General features: G+C 44.4%; 1 protein-coding gene across 2 annotated transcripts in view; it reads right to left on the bottom strand.

The window, feature by feature from the left end:
• PLA2G4F (phospholipase A2 group IVF) overlaps positions 1 to 17,798 on the bottom strand; it is a 341,301-nt gene that overhangs the window by 248,799 nt on the left and 74,704 nt on the right. For both annotated transcript variants that reach the window (XM_078659639.1, XM_078659638.1), the window contains exon 5: positions 7,546 to 7,586. In XM_078659639.1, the coding sequence (XP_078515765.1) occupies positions 7,546 to 7,586 (41 nt within the window). The remainder of the gene's footprint in view (positions 1 to 7,545; positions 7,587 to 17,798) is intronic.

The following is a 17,798-nucleotide window of genomic DNA, read 5'->3' as shown; positions in this document are numbered from 1 at the left end:
AATACTTTTGATAATGGGAGGTCTTCGAGTAGAATCGACTATTTCCTTGTGGATATTAGGGAATGGCACAGGCTGTTCGATATGAGGGTAAGCAATAAGTTGGAAAGTGACCATAACCCGCTTTGCATAGAATTTTTAGCCTGTGAGGGCTTAAGAGAAACAAGGCAAGGGGGTAGAATGGTTCCCCTGGATATCGGAACCTCGAATAATCTGAGGCATATAAAATGGGAGAGAGTGATCGAGAACCCGGTGAGTTTGGAGGCCCTTAAAAAGGTGGCTGTTGAAGAAGTAGCAAATATAAACCTATTTAGTAAAAATCCCAACTTTCCGGTTCTCATGTTAGAGGCCCATACTAAAAATTTTGTTAAGCTCCAAGGGTACTTCAAGAAGTCTATAAAACCTGCAAACGCCAATAAAAATCCTCCCGTAATGGGGTGGTGTAATCAGGCCTGTAGATTAGCTCGTAGAAATCTAGGTATTCAACTTAGATCAAGGAACAACCAGGCAGTAAAAGAGGCAAGATACAAATATAGGAAGGCCCAGAAAGCAGCCAAAAGGCAATGGGATGAGGATTATTGGCGGGATTTAAAATCCGCTTGTATGGCAAAAGATCAAAAGCGCTTCTGGGCCCTTGTCAAGTGGGATAGAGGAGGGAGAGCTGAAACGCCAAAAAACAATGTAGCAAAAGACCAATGGGTTGATTTTTTTAGACCTCAATATGCTCGTGATCAAACCATAGGCGATCACACAGCACCCCCAATAGTATTCTATCTTCACCAGCCATTCACGGCAAAGGAGGTTAGTATAGCATTGGATTGCGTGACTGGTAGCAGGGCTCCTGGCATGGATGGGATACCAGCCGACATATTTTTGAGCGATCGGGCAACTTGGAGTCAGTACCTTGAATGGCTAGCAAATTCAGTGGCCATGGGGGACCCCTTTTCGGATTCATGGTTGGGCGCTGAAATAATCCCGGTGTTTAAAAAGGGGGACAAAGCTCTATCAGGCAACTACAGACCTATCAGTCTTATTGATTCTGTACAAAAAGTGATAGGACGGTTAGTGCAAAATAAATTACAATCCTGGGTAGAAGAAAACGAAATCTTGTCACCTTATCAAGCTGTCTTTCGCCCTTGCACGAGCTCAATTGATCAAGTTTTCTATTTTCTTGCTCTCTATTGGAGGAACGTGACCTTATCTAAGGGGATTCTTTACGCTGTTTTTGTTGACTTAAAGTCAGCATTCGACCTAGTTCCCCGTAACAAACTTTGGAGGGTGCTTGCTGATGCTGGGATGAGCCCTGAACTGTTAACGTTGATCGTCCGCTTACATGAGAACAACTACGCCAGAATTAGGTGGGGGGATCAGGGTGAGGTGACCGACCCATTCCCTGTCGAACGTGGTGTTCGGCAGGGGTGCGTCTTGGCACCCACACTGTTTTCTATTTACATCAATGGCATAGTAGACCATCTGAGCCAGTCCCCCACCGATGCTCCTGTTTTGGCAGGCGCACGCGTTCCGGTTCTCATGTTTGCGGACAACACGTTGATAGTTTCTAGAACTCCAAGTGGGCTACAGAAGGCAGTCAACGCATTTGGCGAGTTCTGCCAGATGCGCGGCCTTGAATTAAACACATCAAAAACTAAGTTTATGTGCCTCAACGAGCGAAAAACCTTCAAGGGGAAAATTATGTTTAATGGATCACCCCTAGAAGAGGTAGAATCTTTCACATACCTCGGAATTTTACTCCAAAGCAATATGGGATGGAAAAACCATACTGATATGGCAGGGTTGAAATTCCATCAAAATGCGGGCGCAATATTAAACAAACATAAAGCGTCAATGACAAAACTAATTAGTCCTGCCCTGGAAATGTACAATATGAAAGCAGTGAGTGCCTCCCTGTATGGGTCGGAACTCTGGGGATTTTCCAATTTAAAGCAGCTAACACTGGCAGAGAATAGATTTCTGCGCAGCCTAGTTGGGGTCCCCCAAAGTACTCCAACCATTCCAATAACCTACGATCTGGGGAGAAAGAAAATAGAGGATCTGGCACGGCTGCGCCCGCTGTTATATTGGAGGAGGCTAATGACGACCCCCGAATTGTCCCATTATGCTACTGCCCTACGGGATGTTACTGGGGCAGATCGTTTTCATTATATTCCGTGGCTGAAGGAACTAAGGGGTTTGTTAGCCAAACTGGATTTGGGTCATCTATGGAATAGCATGAATGATACAGGGTTCCCATCAAAGGTATCTTTGAAAAAAACGTACTGGGAAATGATCTGGTCGCCTGGCTATAGCAATAGTCCCGTTACTGGGCTGTCGGAACGTTTTCTTGATATTAAGTCCTTACCATCTTATGAGCCGTTTTGGGACATTATTGAACGGCCGTTTGATAGGAAACTGTATTTTCAATTTAGAATTGGTACCCTTCCTTTAAATATATTTACTAACAAATGGTCTCCAACTAGAAGTGACAAATGCCATCATTGTAAAACCACGCCTGAGAATATTTCTCATTTGATGTTTGTATGCCCCTTGTACACAAACCCTCGCCGAAGGTGGCTAAAACCTGCGTGTTTCAATTTGGGCACACGCAGTGGTATTGAGGCGCTAAGAATACTTGAATCGGAAGAACACAGAGAGTCTGTCTACCACCGTACAAGTCAGAGGCCACCGAAGTCATCTGCGGCGTCCCTCAAGGATCCTCGCTGAGCCCCACCCTCTTCAACGTCTACATGAGCCCCCTCGCGCCCATCGCACGCCAACACAACCTGAACATCATCTCCTACGCCGACGACACCCAGCTGATCCTCTCACTGACCAACGACCCCGCCGCTTCCAGAGCCAACCTTCACGAAGGGATGAAAGCTGTAGCCGAATGGATGACGACCAGCCGCCTGAAACTGAACTCAGACAAGACGGAAGTCCTCATCCTGGGCTCCTCGCCCTCCGCCTGGGACGACTCCTGGTGGCCCCCCGCCCTGGGCTCCGCACCCACACCGACAGACCACGCACGCAACCTGGGCTTCATCCTGGACTCCTCCCTCTCCATGACCAGGCAAGTCAACGCCGTCTCCTCGTCATGCTTCAACATCCTGCGCATGCTACGAAAGATCTTCCGGTGGATCCCCACCGAGACCAGGAAGACGGTCACCCAGGCCCTCGTCACCAGCCGACTGGACTACGGCAACGCCCTCTACGCCGGAACCACCGCCAAGCTCCAGAAGAGACTCCAGCGGATCCAGAACGCCTCAGCCAGACTCATCCTCGACATCCCCCGACGCAGCCACATCTCCGGACATCTGAGAGACCTGCACTGGCTCCCCGTCAACAAAAGAATCACCTTCCGTCTCCTCACCCACGCACACAAAGCCCTACACGACCAAGGCCCGAGCTACCTCAACAACCGCATCAACTTCTACGCTCCCAAACGCCACCTCCGATCAGCCAGTCACGCCCTCGCCGCCGTACCCCGCATCCGAAGATCGACAACAGGAGGAAGGTCCTTCTCCCACCTGGCCGCCAAGACCTGGAACTCCCTCCCGACCAACCTGCGCCTGACCCAAGACCACCTTTCCTTCAGGAAGAAGCTCAAGACCTGGCTGTTCGAGCAGTAGCGGCACCCCCCCCCCCCAAGCGCCTTGAGACCCTCCGGGTAAGTAGTGCGCTATATAAATGTCCATGATTGATTGATTGATCAGACTGCACTCCCTGCTTAGTTATAGCAGTTGCAAAATGTTTGGGGTGGGCATGGACCTTACGTGCCCGTGACATTCAGCGCTCCGCTGATGCCTAGCGAACTAGTGCCATTGAATTTTGTATGATCCAATTTTATCCAAAAGCTATATTGAATGGATTTAATTTATGACTATGAATTGTTTTAAATTGTACAAGACAGCCTAATTTAATATGTTCTTAATATGAGTAATTTTCAAACGAAGTGTAGTATTTATTTATTGTAGGGTGTAATGTGGTGTAATGCTTTTATGACATGCTGTCGAATAAAGCTTTGAAATTTGAATTTGAAAACCCATCAGGCCTTAAGCTTTTATCATTGACTTGTTGCCATAACCAACTCTGTTCTACTGTATTGAGCATAAGCTATCCCACAAGGCAACCACAATACATACAGCCAATAAAACAAAAAATATGTGCAAAATACCAGTTGACAAAACAATTTAAAAAAACTCCTACGGGGTAGCAAGGATTATCGCAGTGAAAATATTTTATCTCCAGGGTCTGTCTGACAGAGCAACCAACACCAAAACCCTTGCCTACTGTGGTAATCTGGGAGACTTCATGCAACAAAATATCTGTCTCCAGCTTTTAACACGGTGCAATAATAGTCTACCAATTAACACCCGATAGCTTTAACATGCGTTTTCCATAATATAAATGTCGACCTAATGGCTTTGTAGTATATGTATATAATAAACAGATTTAGTTTATTGCCTTGATCATCGGCTTTTCACCATAAATAACTTAATCCTGTTGTATTAAACATAAACTGGAAATCATCAGGCATGCAGTCATTAAATTACAAATATTTACACTATTTCAATTGTTACAACAATATACAACTCCTCTCTTCTGGAGAAGCGTGGCTCAGTGGTTAGAGGCGGCAGACCCGGAAGCTGAGATCGACCGTGGACCAGGGTTCGATTCCCTGCCTCGACGGATCTCGGGCTCAAAATTCCACGGACTCGACAATTCTCGCTCTGGTGCCTACTCAACTCACGGGGTCACACTCTGCGACTCTGGGCAATAGCTTGCTTAATCTCCACTACGGCCCCTCGCGGCGGGATGCCTGGCTTTCACCTTGTGGACACCCTGCCAGGGTTTCTCACAGGGGAATACCAGGACGGGTTCCCTAAGCAAGCGCCGGGACGCTTACGGGCAGCTGTGCGCTTTACAAGTCCAGCACATTTACATTTACATTTACACTCTCTAAAAACTTTAAAAAGGATTATTACAATACAAATCTTCATCCTCAAAGGTTTGTCAGAGGGGGCAACGGATAATAAAACCCTTGCCTACAGTAATCTGTGTGATTCTGTAACATCTGCCTGCAGGCTTAAACAGGAGGAAATAACAATCCTTACTTAGAGCCTGTCAGGTTTAATGAATGTTTTCATAATAAGTCAGCTAGATATACTGCCTTTGACAAACTTCATTACAAACAGGACAGTGCTTTGTCATTTCACATAGCTTTTCCAAATGAACTAAAAAGTCCTACAGCCTTTATCAGTGTCTTGTCACCATACCCAAATAGATTCACTGAAATGAGCAAAAGCAAATTCATAAGGCGTACATGAGGCATAAAGACATAAAAATTAACTAAATACAAAACTTCAATTAGCAAAACAATATGCAATCTCTTGTAAGTTAACAACGATTATCACTGTGAAAAGCTTCTATCTCAGGGATTTGCCAGAGGGATAATCAACACCAAACCTATTGCCTACTGTGTCAATATAAGGGACTTCATGCAATAAGATACCTTTCTACAGCATTAACACAGTGCTGTGACTATCTCCCTTCAATGCTATATGCTTTTCACAATAAATACAAACAGTTAATGTATTTGCTGAAGGTCATACCGATAGCCTTCTTCACTGGTTTGTAATCATACCCAGCTCAGGCCTGCTGAGCTGAGCATACATCCCAGATAGCAAGAAGTGCAATAGAGGCACTCTTCATCAGCTGATGCATACAACCTCTGCCCAATCAAATGTACTCAAAGGAATGAGTGTATGGGTGAAGCCAAAGACCCTCTTCCTGTTAGGCTGCTGTACGCTTTAATTACATAAGGGCAGAGACAACAGGCGCTGCCAAGCCATACCTAAAAGTATCTTGAGCAATGAATAATCACAGCGGCAATTATTTGAACACATTGGTCCTTAAACTTAAACAACAGAAGTAACTTTATTACCTCTCACTGCTTGCTATCTTTATACATTTAAGACAGGGGAAGCAGTTGTCGGTATAACCTAGAAACAGTCAACAGAAATTGCGTCATTTGTGTTAATGTAAAGTAGCCTCATAGCTTTAGAAACTTCAGGATAAACAGAAGCCAGGGAGAGAGAGTAAAGGAACCACTCTGTAGGGCAGGTTTTGTTGGGAACTTATAAAGAAAATGTGATATTAAAGGGATGACAAAACGATGATGAGAGTAGAAGTCTGAGGTAAGAGGTAAATAAACAACACACGTGCACCCCACTTTGATTCTCAGTCAGGAGAAAGGCAGAGCGTAAAATATAATTTATAACCATTGTCAGTGCTTAATTAGAGCTGGTGCTTTCCAGTGCTCTGCACCGGCGCTTATCACAGTCTGCCACATGGTGGTGTTGTCTGCCTACTTTAGGTATAAGCATAAGTGTTTATTATTCAATATACATTAACATTGACTATCTGCCACCCAAGCCATTCTAATACTTTGCGGGCATGGAATAGAATGCAGTCACACTTGCAAGAGTGTGATAGTTAATAGTTGTGTTATTAAGTGCCAGAGTCCTCCTGATGAGGGCTCTGGGACTTATTTTTTCACAAATTAACCACTGACCATTATTAGGTGGGAGGAGGACCTGTAACATATCACAAGCAAAGCCTCAACTGGATCATGGTGCCATCCCTTTCCCCAACAATGGTAATAAATCTGAAACGGTCAATAGGACCTCGAAACCGAAGCACTGTGAGGCTTTGTACTTTGTTAGCGGGTTTATAAAGCACAACAGCTGCCTCAGCAAAGAGGCGGCCCGGAACTAAACAGCAATCAGGTGACCAAGATAGAAGGGGACTCGGGAGGACCTATGGAGAGGGGAAAAGGAAGGTTTTTATGGATTTCCTGAATTTGGAGGTGATTATTGAGCCCCCGAATGTGGACCGGCAGCGAATTCCAAAGGATGGCTGCTCTGTTCCGAAAGGAACGACCTCCGGCACGAACCCTCCTGACTCGGGGGACCACCACCAGGTGTTGTCCCATTGAGCACAGCTGGCGGGAGGCGACATAGGGTAGATGCAGGTCAGTCAAGATGTTCGGCAATGCAAATTTCAGGACTTTACAGGCTATACAGAGGGCCTTAAACTCGATTCGCCTAGCCACTGGCAGCCAGTGGAGGTGGCGAATGGCGTTAGTCACTGAACAGGCTCCAAGCAGACCGAGGAGAGATCTTGCGGCCACACTCTGGACTCTCTGTAGCCTCTGTATTTCAGTCTTGTTCCCACCCAGATACAGTGAACTAGCGTAGTCGAGTCTTGGCATAACCAGGGCCTGGATGATGATCTGCCTAGTAGGGGCATCGAAGAAGCCCAAGATGAGTTTGAGTCGTCGCAGCAATCCAAAGCAGGTTCCTGCCACCTTTTCATATGCACTTATTCCAAAAGAAGGTACGACATCCTACATTGCTTGTCCACTTCCATTAAGAAGTGCTTTGTTGGCTGTGGCATCACCTACCTAAAGTACTATTTGCTGACATTGGAGTAAGGATTGTGAGTTGGCTTCAAAGTAAATTAGAGGCTTTAATGGCAACAGGGACTTACCTTTTCTCAATGTAAAACTCCACTTCCAGCTCCTCATTATTCTAGAACAAGAGCAAAAAAGATCAGGCACCAAAGAAATAACACACATAACAAAACAGTCATATATGTTAATATGTTGAACTTTCTCTTCTGTTCATCCATACAGTGCTCTTTGCCATCAGGGGTTAGAGGTGTTACGAAAGAAGACATTGATAGAGCGCGTACATCTATCCGAAGGTAGCTTAAGTGCCCTTAAACATGCATCAGGAAACATAAAAAACATAAAGCAATAAAAACAAGCAAAAAATAGAAAGCAGTACTATACAGATTCAAAGTCCACGCCATGCCCAGCAGCAATGTGTATCTGATTACCTCCTAGGTTCCCTAAGTGTTATGAAATCTCCAGATCAGGGTCAAGTTCTCTGTCCAACTAGGAGAGAACTCAGAGGAGCATTAACAGGTGTGGGCATTGGGACAGTGCTGGTGCCTTGAGTGTGGGTGTGTGCAGATCAGTGCTGCCCAAGTGCAATTTTCCCTTGCCTTGTTCCACTGAATCCGTGTTTCCAGCAAATATTTTACAGCAAAGAAAATGGCACATACTTGTAAATTCTCCTCAGTTCAGGAGTTGCAGTTTTTGGTTGAGGGCTGTAATCCCATTGGAATCCCACAAAGAGATCCCTACCACAGGGATTAACCCCACCTAGAATGTCCATCGTAATGGGTCTCTAGGCTAATTTCAGGGCACAGAACCTTATTGCCATCCACTCTAATGGCTAACCACAAAGTAGAGGTGAGCAAAAGACACACAATTGATGGACAGATTGCAGAACAAATCAAAACATTCACTCCCAGTCAAGAGATCTGGGTCAAATCCATCATTACTTTTCTCACTATGCCACCCCAGTTTAGACCTGGCCATATGCAAATCGGTCTTGACCCTGTGCCTCATGGGAACAGTCCAGCCTGAACTGCCAAGCCAGGTCCTCCCTGGACCGGAAACAAGTATCATAGGACCGGGTTCGTGGTTGCACCCCTCTTCAGCCAGGATAGCTTAATTACAGTGGCACAGTGAGCCCAGGACCCACGTCTGGGCATACCTGGTGCACTTAGGGCAAGAAAGCAAAAGACACACAATTGATGGGACGGAATGCAGAACAAATCAAAACATTCACCCACAGTCAAGAGATCTGGGTTAAATCCATCATTCTTTTGCTCACCATGCCACCCCAGTTTAGACCTGGCCATATGCAAATCAGTCTTGATCCTGTGCCTCATGGGAACAGTCCAGCCCGAACTGCCAAGCCAAGTCCAACCTGAACCGGAAACCACCATCCTAGGATCGGTTTCGGGGTTTCACCCCTCTTCAGCCAGGATAGCTTGATTCCAGTGGCACAGTGAGCCCAGGACCCATGTCTGGGCATACCTGGTGCACTTAGGGCGAGAAAGCAAAAGACACACAATTGATGGACGGAATGCAGAACAAATCAAAACATTCACCCCCAGTCAAAAGATCTTGGTTAAATCCATCATTCTTTTGCTCACCATGTCACTCTAATTTAGACCTGGCCATATGCAAATCAGTGTTGATAGCCCGAAACCGGTCCTAGGATGCTCGTTTCCAGTCCAGGGAGGACCTGGCTTGGCAGTTCGGCTGGACTGTTCCCTTGGGGCACAGGGTCAAGACTGATTTGCATATGGCTTGGTTCAAACTGGAATGGCATGGTGAGTAAAAAAAACTATGGATTTAGGCCCAGTTCTCTGTACTGGGCTGAATGTATGACATTGTTCTGCATTCTGTCCATCAACTGTTGTTTTTGCATTTGTCACCCCGAGTGGAACGGGTATGCTCAGACGTGAGTCCCGTGCTCTCCATGCCACTGGAATCGAGCTATCCTGGCTGATGAGGGCTGAAAGCCCGAAACCGGTCCTAGGGTGCTTGTTTCCAGTCCCGGGAGGACCTGGCTTGGCAGTTCAGGCAGGACTGTTCCCATGGGGCACAGGGTCAAGACTAATTTGCATATGGCTGGGTTCAAACTGGAATGGCATGGTGAGCAAAAAACGATGGATTCAGGCCCAGATCTCTGTACTGGGGTGAATGTATGATATTGTTCTGCAATCTGTCCATCAACTGTTGTGTTTTCACCTTTCTTGTTGGGATTATTTCTCACACCAAGACTCCTAGACCATCCAAACTCCTCTCCTTGCAAGATTTCATGTTCTGCTTACACCGACCAACTGCGGAAGAAGAGCAATCTCCTTAGAAAGGCAATGCTCCCTTCTGTCCACTTGCAGCTCCTTTAGAGTGGACCACCATGGAGAATGGACAAACTATGATGCTTAGCCTGGGTAATCTAGGGCCGGTGCCCCAGCCATCCATAGCATCTTTGAACTGAAAGATAGACAGCTTGTATGGGCCATTTACTGCTCCCATTCAGGTATCTTGAACACTTTGCTGCATCCATGCTCTCAAGAATAGGAAAAGGGGTGTTCTTCCCACCACACAAAATCACCTGTCAATGGCTCAGGGTATTCAGAGTACCTACTGATTCAATTAATGAGATCCACTTCAGGCCCAGTTCCACCTAAGAGGGACCCATCACAGGCAGAACATCACAAAGGGTGCATTGCACAAGTGCTGAGATTAGACCTAATTTTTGTAAGTATTTTATTCTGGCTCAGGAAGCCTTTATACACTCCCATCACACCCTTGGGACCAATCGTTCGCTCACACGAGGCAGATTGGCAACCTGGATCTGCCATGTAGCTCAACAGAGCACTCTCCCATTGCTATGGGATACCCAATAAGAATCACACCATCACTAGGTCTTATGCAGCACTGCATCCTAATGGGAGCTACTATTTACACCCTGATTGGCTTGCACATCAGTGACCTAATCGCTGAAGGCTCTCGCTTAAGAAGAAAGAACCCCTACATAGAAAAAGGCATCTGAGCTGAAGACGTCTACTTACCTAATTGCGACATAGGATTGCATTTAGCCTAACTCCAATTGAATAGCATTACAAAATAAATGTACCACAATACCTCAAAGTACTCCTTCAAAATGTGTGTTTCATCATTTTACTACCCCCAGAAGTAAAACAAAGACACGTCCTGAAGCTCTTCCGGGTTAATAATGTGTTGTGCGGGAGGACATCCAGAAACGTCACATTGCTTGGGCGCTAGAGAAGACTGAAAGCTGCACAAGATGTAAGCACTCGCTTGAATACAGACACAAACCCACAATACTTCCTATTAAACTGCGCTACGCCAGCCATCCGTACACCAGTATCTAAGGTTCAAGCGGCCTATGTCTAGCCCCGCTTGAAATTCAAGCACGTAGGCAGTGACAAAACATGATGCAAGAACAACTCCGGCTCACATCAAAACGCGCCCCATAGGGTAACACGCCAAGCAGCCTGCCTCCCTTTCACAAATGAGCTTCAGTGTGTGAAAAGCTATATAAATGCAACTATAATGCAATGCAATAGACATTGCTAAACAAGTTGGGAGAAAGGCAAGTTAAACTGGCTTTTGCCATGTAGAAGAACTGCAGCAATTTGTTTTTCGCAAATAAAGACTTGAAGCTGCCTCTGTCCAGGGATCTGTGATCACAAAAACATCTGTGACTATCTGTGGCCAAAGAATCATGGTTAGAGACAGCCAGAATCCTGACAAAGGATTTCTCAATAAAATCTGCATATTTCGGTCTTTATTGTGCCCGGAAGTCTAACAGGAGGATTCAGGGTACCTTTATTTTCAGAACTGAAGCAAAATACAAATTTGCCCACACGAGTACTCCCTGAAACTTAACCAAGACAAGTTTTCGGGCCTCTCGCAATAATTTAGCACCGCTACTACTTGGCGCCCTCAAGGTGATGCCCTACCTAACCTCAAGGAAGGACTGCCTTGTCTAGCAGCAAAAACAGACATCACCATGCACAGAAAGATTAGCAGCTTCAGAAACCAGTCAAACCCCAACTGAAATCAATGCATGCAGACTGCCTAAGCAGTGGCGTAACGAAACTTGAGGGGGCCCCCCTGCAAAGCACATGGAGGGGGCCCCCCCGGTCAGGCCCACCACATACCACTTTGCCCCACCACCCGAAAATCTGGTATATTTTGACTTGCAACCTCCAACATTTAATGAAATGCTTCTATATTGTCTTGGCTTACAGTTCTAATGAGAAAGTGGGAAACCCTATTAACCTGTAAGTTACGCCATTTGTAACAATACTGTCAAGAGTAGATTATTTAACTGAGGCAGCAATCAGAACAAGGCCAAGGAGTGATCCTGTTGTCTCAGGAACTGGCTCTGGCTGAAGAACAAAGAACAAATATGAAGGGTCTGAAATAGTATTGACATTAATGGGCAATAACTTGAAAAGACAAACCCAAACCTGCAATTTCATAGACTCGACTGACAATATACATGAGAATTACACAAGCTATAACTCAGTAACCTGTGAATTCCAAGTGAAATAGACTAGTGAATTATCAAAATGCCACACCCTTGCGACAGTGTAGGTCTGTTTATGATAACGTGAACTGAGGAAGCAATTTCAATTTCTACCATCATGTTTTTATTAGTAAGCATGACAAAACAGGCAGGCAAATGAGGATGAGGATGAAAACTGAATGCTTCAGAACAGTGATGCAGATGTTTGTCTGTTTGAATTTATCATTTCTGTAGTATAAATAATGCTAAATACAAGATTTAATGCACACATATTACAGACAAGTACAAGCAACACCATAAATAGCACCGCATGTAGAATAAAAACAAACTAAATCAACAAGTACCTAATGACAGAATCTATACACACTGTAGTTGGTAAAGCAAAAGAAAACTGCAAATACTTCCAAAGTGGATAATAAAGCAATCACCAGTCCAGCAATATACAAAATTCAAGCATGTTTTGTAAAATAATCCAACTTTCTTGCATCAAGGTGAAAATACTTTCAAAGTGCATGATAAAAACAAGTCCAGCAATATGCAAAAATGAAGCCAGGCTAGTCAAACAATTCTCTGTTTGGTGTGTACATAAAGGCACATATATGTCAAAGCAACTGGTAAACAACAACAACAACAACACCATACAATCATCAAACTGGTTTAGACTAACAATTCACTTTTTGAAGGCTGAAATATTTCAAAGTGACTGGCAAAACAGTAACAAGTACAGCAGGAAGCAGCATACAAAACTCAAACCGCTTTAGTCAACAAATGCCCTTTTGGTTGGTGTACAAAGGTGCGAATATTTCAAAGTGACTAGTAAATTAATAACAAGTATAGCATGCAGAAGCATACCTAAATCAAACCTATTAAGTAAAACTAATTCCCCTTTTGTTTGTGCATGAAGGCATAAATATTTCAAAGTGCCTGATAAAGCGATACAATTTACCAGCATAAACATCAAACCCATCCAGTCAAACAATGCCCCTTTTATTTTTGCATAAAGGTGCCGGAGCCCATTTTGCCCATGCCTTAAAATGTCTCTGGATAGCATCAGCCTTTAATGGTTGCAATAATCTCCCATCCAGTAATGGCAGCTTAAGAGGCAGCAATTGTGATCTGTGGAAAAGTAAAAAAGGCCCTGGCAAGAGGTGATCCCAAGGATATGGCTCGACAAACATGATACGTGGCAGAGCACTTAGAATCAGGCCTAGGCCCCGGCATGGAACAGGAGATGAGAATTTACTGCTCGTGAAAAGAAGTGTGAGGGAAGATAGTCGCCCATCACGAAATGGTGGGCATGTAAATGGAAGTAACAGGGTGGCCAGAGACCGTCCTGCAGGTAAAGGGGCACCAAAACCCACGTACCTAAATAATTTGAAAAGATATCTTTCAGCCCCTCGCGTTGGTTCGTGAAAAAGCAAAGGCATGTACAGTTTAGTTAGAAGCAACCAAATTTGCTCGAGTGGCTAATGATTTCAAACAAATAGTAGCTAGTTGTAAGCTTGCTTTTAAAATATGTGCACACATCTTTTTTCCAATACACTCCACTCACATATAACAGCTCTCCGTCTGAGCAAGTCTATATTGAAGTGTTTTAGGATGTTCAGAGTAAAGCTGGAGATGATAACGTGGTTAGTTGTTAACCCTTCCTATGCTCATGACAAGCTCAGCTCGTCATGAGACACGGTGGCCGTGTGCTCATGACGAGCTGAGCTCATCATAACGGCCGCAACGCTCGCATGCGGGGCTAATTCCCCCGCTGTGCTGAATATGCCACAGAAACGGGTGTGGCTGTGATGAGCTCGGCTCGTCATGAGCACAGCGCCACCGTGCGAGCACGAGCACGGGGGCGCTGTGCGCACCCCCAGCACAGTGGGGGAATCAGCCCCACAGGCAAGGGGTTAAAGGGAAAAGTAAGATTCCAATCACCTTCCTTTCTCTTTTGCCGATGAATGCAATAGAATTTTAGAAGGGAGTAAAGCGTACTATATTAATGGGTTGGTTATGCAGAGTGATGGACACATCCTTTTTTCCACAGAGAGATTATTGTGAAGATGAATCCTTGATCTTTAAAAATGGAGATGAATACTGCATATTCTGTGAATAATTAACATCAATACTGGGAGGAGTAAGAGACTTATGTGTCCTCACATTATAAACTCTGTGGTCTACAAAAAATATACATTTTCGAACTCGTTATTTTCAACATGGTTGACAATTCTGTATTAGCATAGCAGTGTGCTTAAAAAAATCAAAGTCTATATTCAACACCGTCAGCTCATGGTTCAAAACGTGAGAAGTACCATATAATGTCCAGAGATAGACATATCTATACTATGGAGATCAAATGGGTGTGGCACTGGGGGTAGCACACAGATTGGCTTTGCCCCTTGATTCGCCAGTGGCCATCACCGACCTAAGCCTCAGATAACAAATCAGGGAAGCGAGAATGAAAGTCCTGAGTTAGATGGGGGATTGAAACCAGAGGCGCAACCAGACCCGAACTTCAGGGGGGCTACCACTCTCTGCCAGGGCAGGCCCTAGCACTGGTCGAACACGTTGCAAGTCGTTTTGGTGCCCCCTCCTCCATTTCCTCCTTTTCCGTGAATTCCCTCCCTACCACTCACCAACAATGCACCTCATCTGATTATAGCACCTTTCTGACAAACATTTCATTTTTTATAGCGCTACTCACACTCAGCTATGTGATCTGCATGGCACACATTCTTTGTAGCAGGCACATTAACCCTCTGCGCTTTGTGGGTGGCAGGAGTCCCCATGTGAGTGCACAGTGAGCGATGCAGCAGTGTGACAGTAGGGTAAGAGGCGTGACTTCAGGGTGAGTGAGTTGACCATATGAATTTGGGTGCGGATGTAAGTTCAGAGTGGGACGAAAGAATGCATAGTTAGTGATGGGGTTGTTTGAATGGGATTGCAAATTGAACAGTGAGGGGGACAGGTGGGTGAGGTGTATGCTTATGTGACTGCACGTTGAGGTACAGGGTGAACACTGTGAGTGCATGGTGAGTGGGTGAATGGTGTGAATGCATGGTGATCAGTGTGAGTGCATTGTCATCGCTGTGAGTGCAGCGTGAGCGTGAAAGTGAAGGGCAAGAATGAGGAGTGAGTTGTCTGAATGCAGGGTGCATTCCCAGACATTTGAAATAACCCAGTATGTTATTGACTGTGGCATAGGGTTTCAGATATAAGTTAAATTATTGCTATTATGGCATTATAGAGATAGCTGGTTTAGGAAATAAATAATGTGCTGATACTGCGACAAACATCCAGTCTTATGATTAGGGTTACCAGTCCATTTGTTTTGATGTCCCAGACTTACTTATCCGTGCATACTTCGAACAGTAAATATAAATAGAAAGCACTTTTAATTGTGTTCTAGGGCTCCCTGAATGATCCATGACTGATAATTAAAAGGGAACAAAGACAGAAAAGTCAGATTACAAATGAATACATTTTTATATATAACCAGGGCACAAGCCCTAAAAAAAAATTTTTTTAAGTGGGGTGGACTAACCTGTTTAATCAGTATGCAAGTGGCATCATGGCGTGTGACAGCACGGCGCGTGACAACACAGGACCGTGACTGTACAGGAAGTGGCATCATAAGAAGTGACATCAGATCTTAAGCACTCACATGTATGTTTAAACATGTCTATCATGAGTACATTAAAGCACATTTTCCAGTATACAGGGAATCCCTCCTGATTTAGGCAGAAGATTTGCACTTTTGTCAGCGTAAACTTATTCTACCCATACTGCTTTACTAAATTATTACAACGCCTCCTGAGGGGTAGTAAGCACTATATAAATGCTATTTCTTTTATGTAAATACTGGAAAAGACCAACACATCTGACATTCTTACAGCTCATGCATATTTCCAAAACACAGCCTGAACAAAGTGAAGCGCTGCCTCTTTAAAGTATGTGTGAAGGGCTTTCAAGGTGTGAGCCTTTGTTCCCCTCTGCTGAATTTATCTTTTGGTGTGAGGCTTCTGACTGCTGCTTGCCAGGAAAATCCAACAAAAGGAGGCCTGATGACCCCTCAGATTGGATATTTGTTGTGGGCCCAACAGGAGTCTGAACTAAGAAAGCCCTGACCCACCTACACGTTATTCCGATCGTAAACTGAGAACAACGTGCAGAATGTGTCCCGGATGGTGTTTTCAAATTACACTGGGACACATTCCACCTACTTTTCATTGGAGCCCAACTTCTAGGCAGGGTGGAAGGCATCCACCTTGTGAAAATAGTGGGTGGACGCGGATAATGGTAAGTGTGCTTGCAAATTAGTCTGCATACCCAGGCGTGGTCACTGAAGCCCCAATATCGTGCCTAGTAGATGGCCTGCAGCTGAGGTTTCTTGTATTTTCTTATCAAGACCCCAGCTGCTGTAATAAGCCATGCCTCGTTGTCAGCAAGACTTTGGGTGGGACGGAAATGAAAATTAGCTTCTGAAGGGATTGATGTAAAAAGGTACATGTCTGGATTGTCACACCTCTGAAACCTTTTCACTCAATTGCAACCTCCATAAATATTAAAGTTTTAAGCATAACTATTGAATCACTACACTTGCCATATATCCACCATCTGTTGGGTAATTTACAGATTGAAAAAAACGTATCTCAAACAGATCAAAAAATACAAATGAAAAGTGCCCCGCGTGGTACTTCCTATCGGCTAATGATTGGTACTAATGAGGCATTATCTTTCACCAGACAAAAACGCACATACAAAAAAATACTGCCACATTACGCCTATTATTATGATTCACAAGTTAGTCATGCTAATTTGAATCTCCACTGTTGAATAATTCCTTGGGCCCTGAATGTAGTACGCACACTGCATCATTTTACTGCTGAGGGGGAAAGAAAGGCGAACACTTAGCACTTCAGCATCCGTGAGAATAGTGATGCACGCTTTAGGTTAATGTAAAAGTACTATCATCAATTGGGGGGTTTGGATGCACACCGACTTTTTGAAATTAGTACATTTTAATCCTTGTCCTCATGTAGCGCGTGCATTCTCACTGGATGCGTGCCTTGCCCACTGGCACGCTCACAATACACATCTTACTGTGGGGCGATTTTTCCGCCCCAACCCAGTGGCACAGCATTTTCTGATTATCTCCACCATTTTATACTATTTAATTCCACAAAGTTAACACCATATTACTCCGTACTTTCTTCGTCATTTTATCACTTTTTGTAGATGAGCCACGTGTATGTTGCCATACTATTTCACACACTTCTAATGCTCTCAGTGGACCTCGTCAAAGAACACGATTGAAAAGCATGGTAGGTTCTAAGCAGTGTTCTTTTATTGGACCCAATGCATTTCGGGCTTACACTTGCCCTTCATCAGGGGTAACTGCAAGTAAACAAACATTCTCAATTAACATAATATCTCTAGTGTACGTGTTCAAAATTAATTTCATAATGTGATAATAACTATTGGTGACAAATGAATATAATCCAGTTTATTGTGTGCTAATCTTCCTTACATCGTCATCATTTAACAATCCCTCCCATTAATTTCCATACCATACCAATCCCTTCATTGTACATTTTCCCTTCGCTTGTGAAGCTCTTTCCACTTATTTCAACTCTTTCCTAAAGCCAAACCTGTCATACCCATCATACTTCCTTACTCATTCATACTTACACATTAACACCCCTTCTTCCACTTCCCCTCTATACACTTTACCGCTAATCCACACTCCCCCCACTCACTCTGTGCGCCCCTCTATCCACTATATCACTTATTCACACTCTCCCCAGTCACTCTATCTACTATACC

The sequence above is a fragment of the Lissotriton helveticus genome, chromosome 9 (genome assembly GCF_964261635.1).
Source record: "Lissotriton helveticus chromosome 9, aLisHel1.1, whole genome shotgun sequence".
Lineage (NCBI taxonomy): Eukaryota > Metazoa > Chordata > Amphibia > Caudata > Salamandridae > Lissotriton > Lissotriton helveticus.
This window is presented reverse-complemented; position numbering and strand designations above follow the sequence as displayed.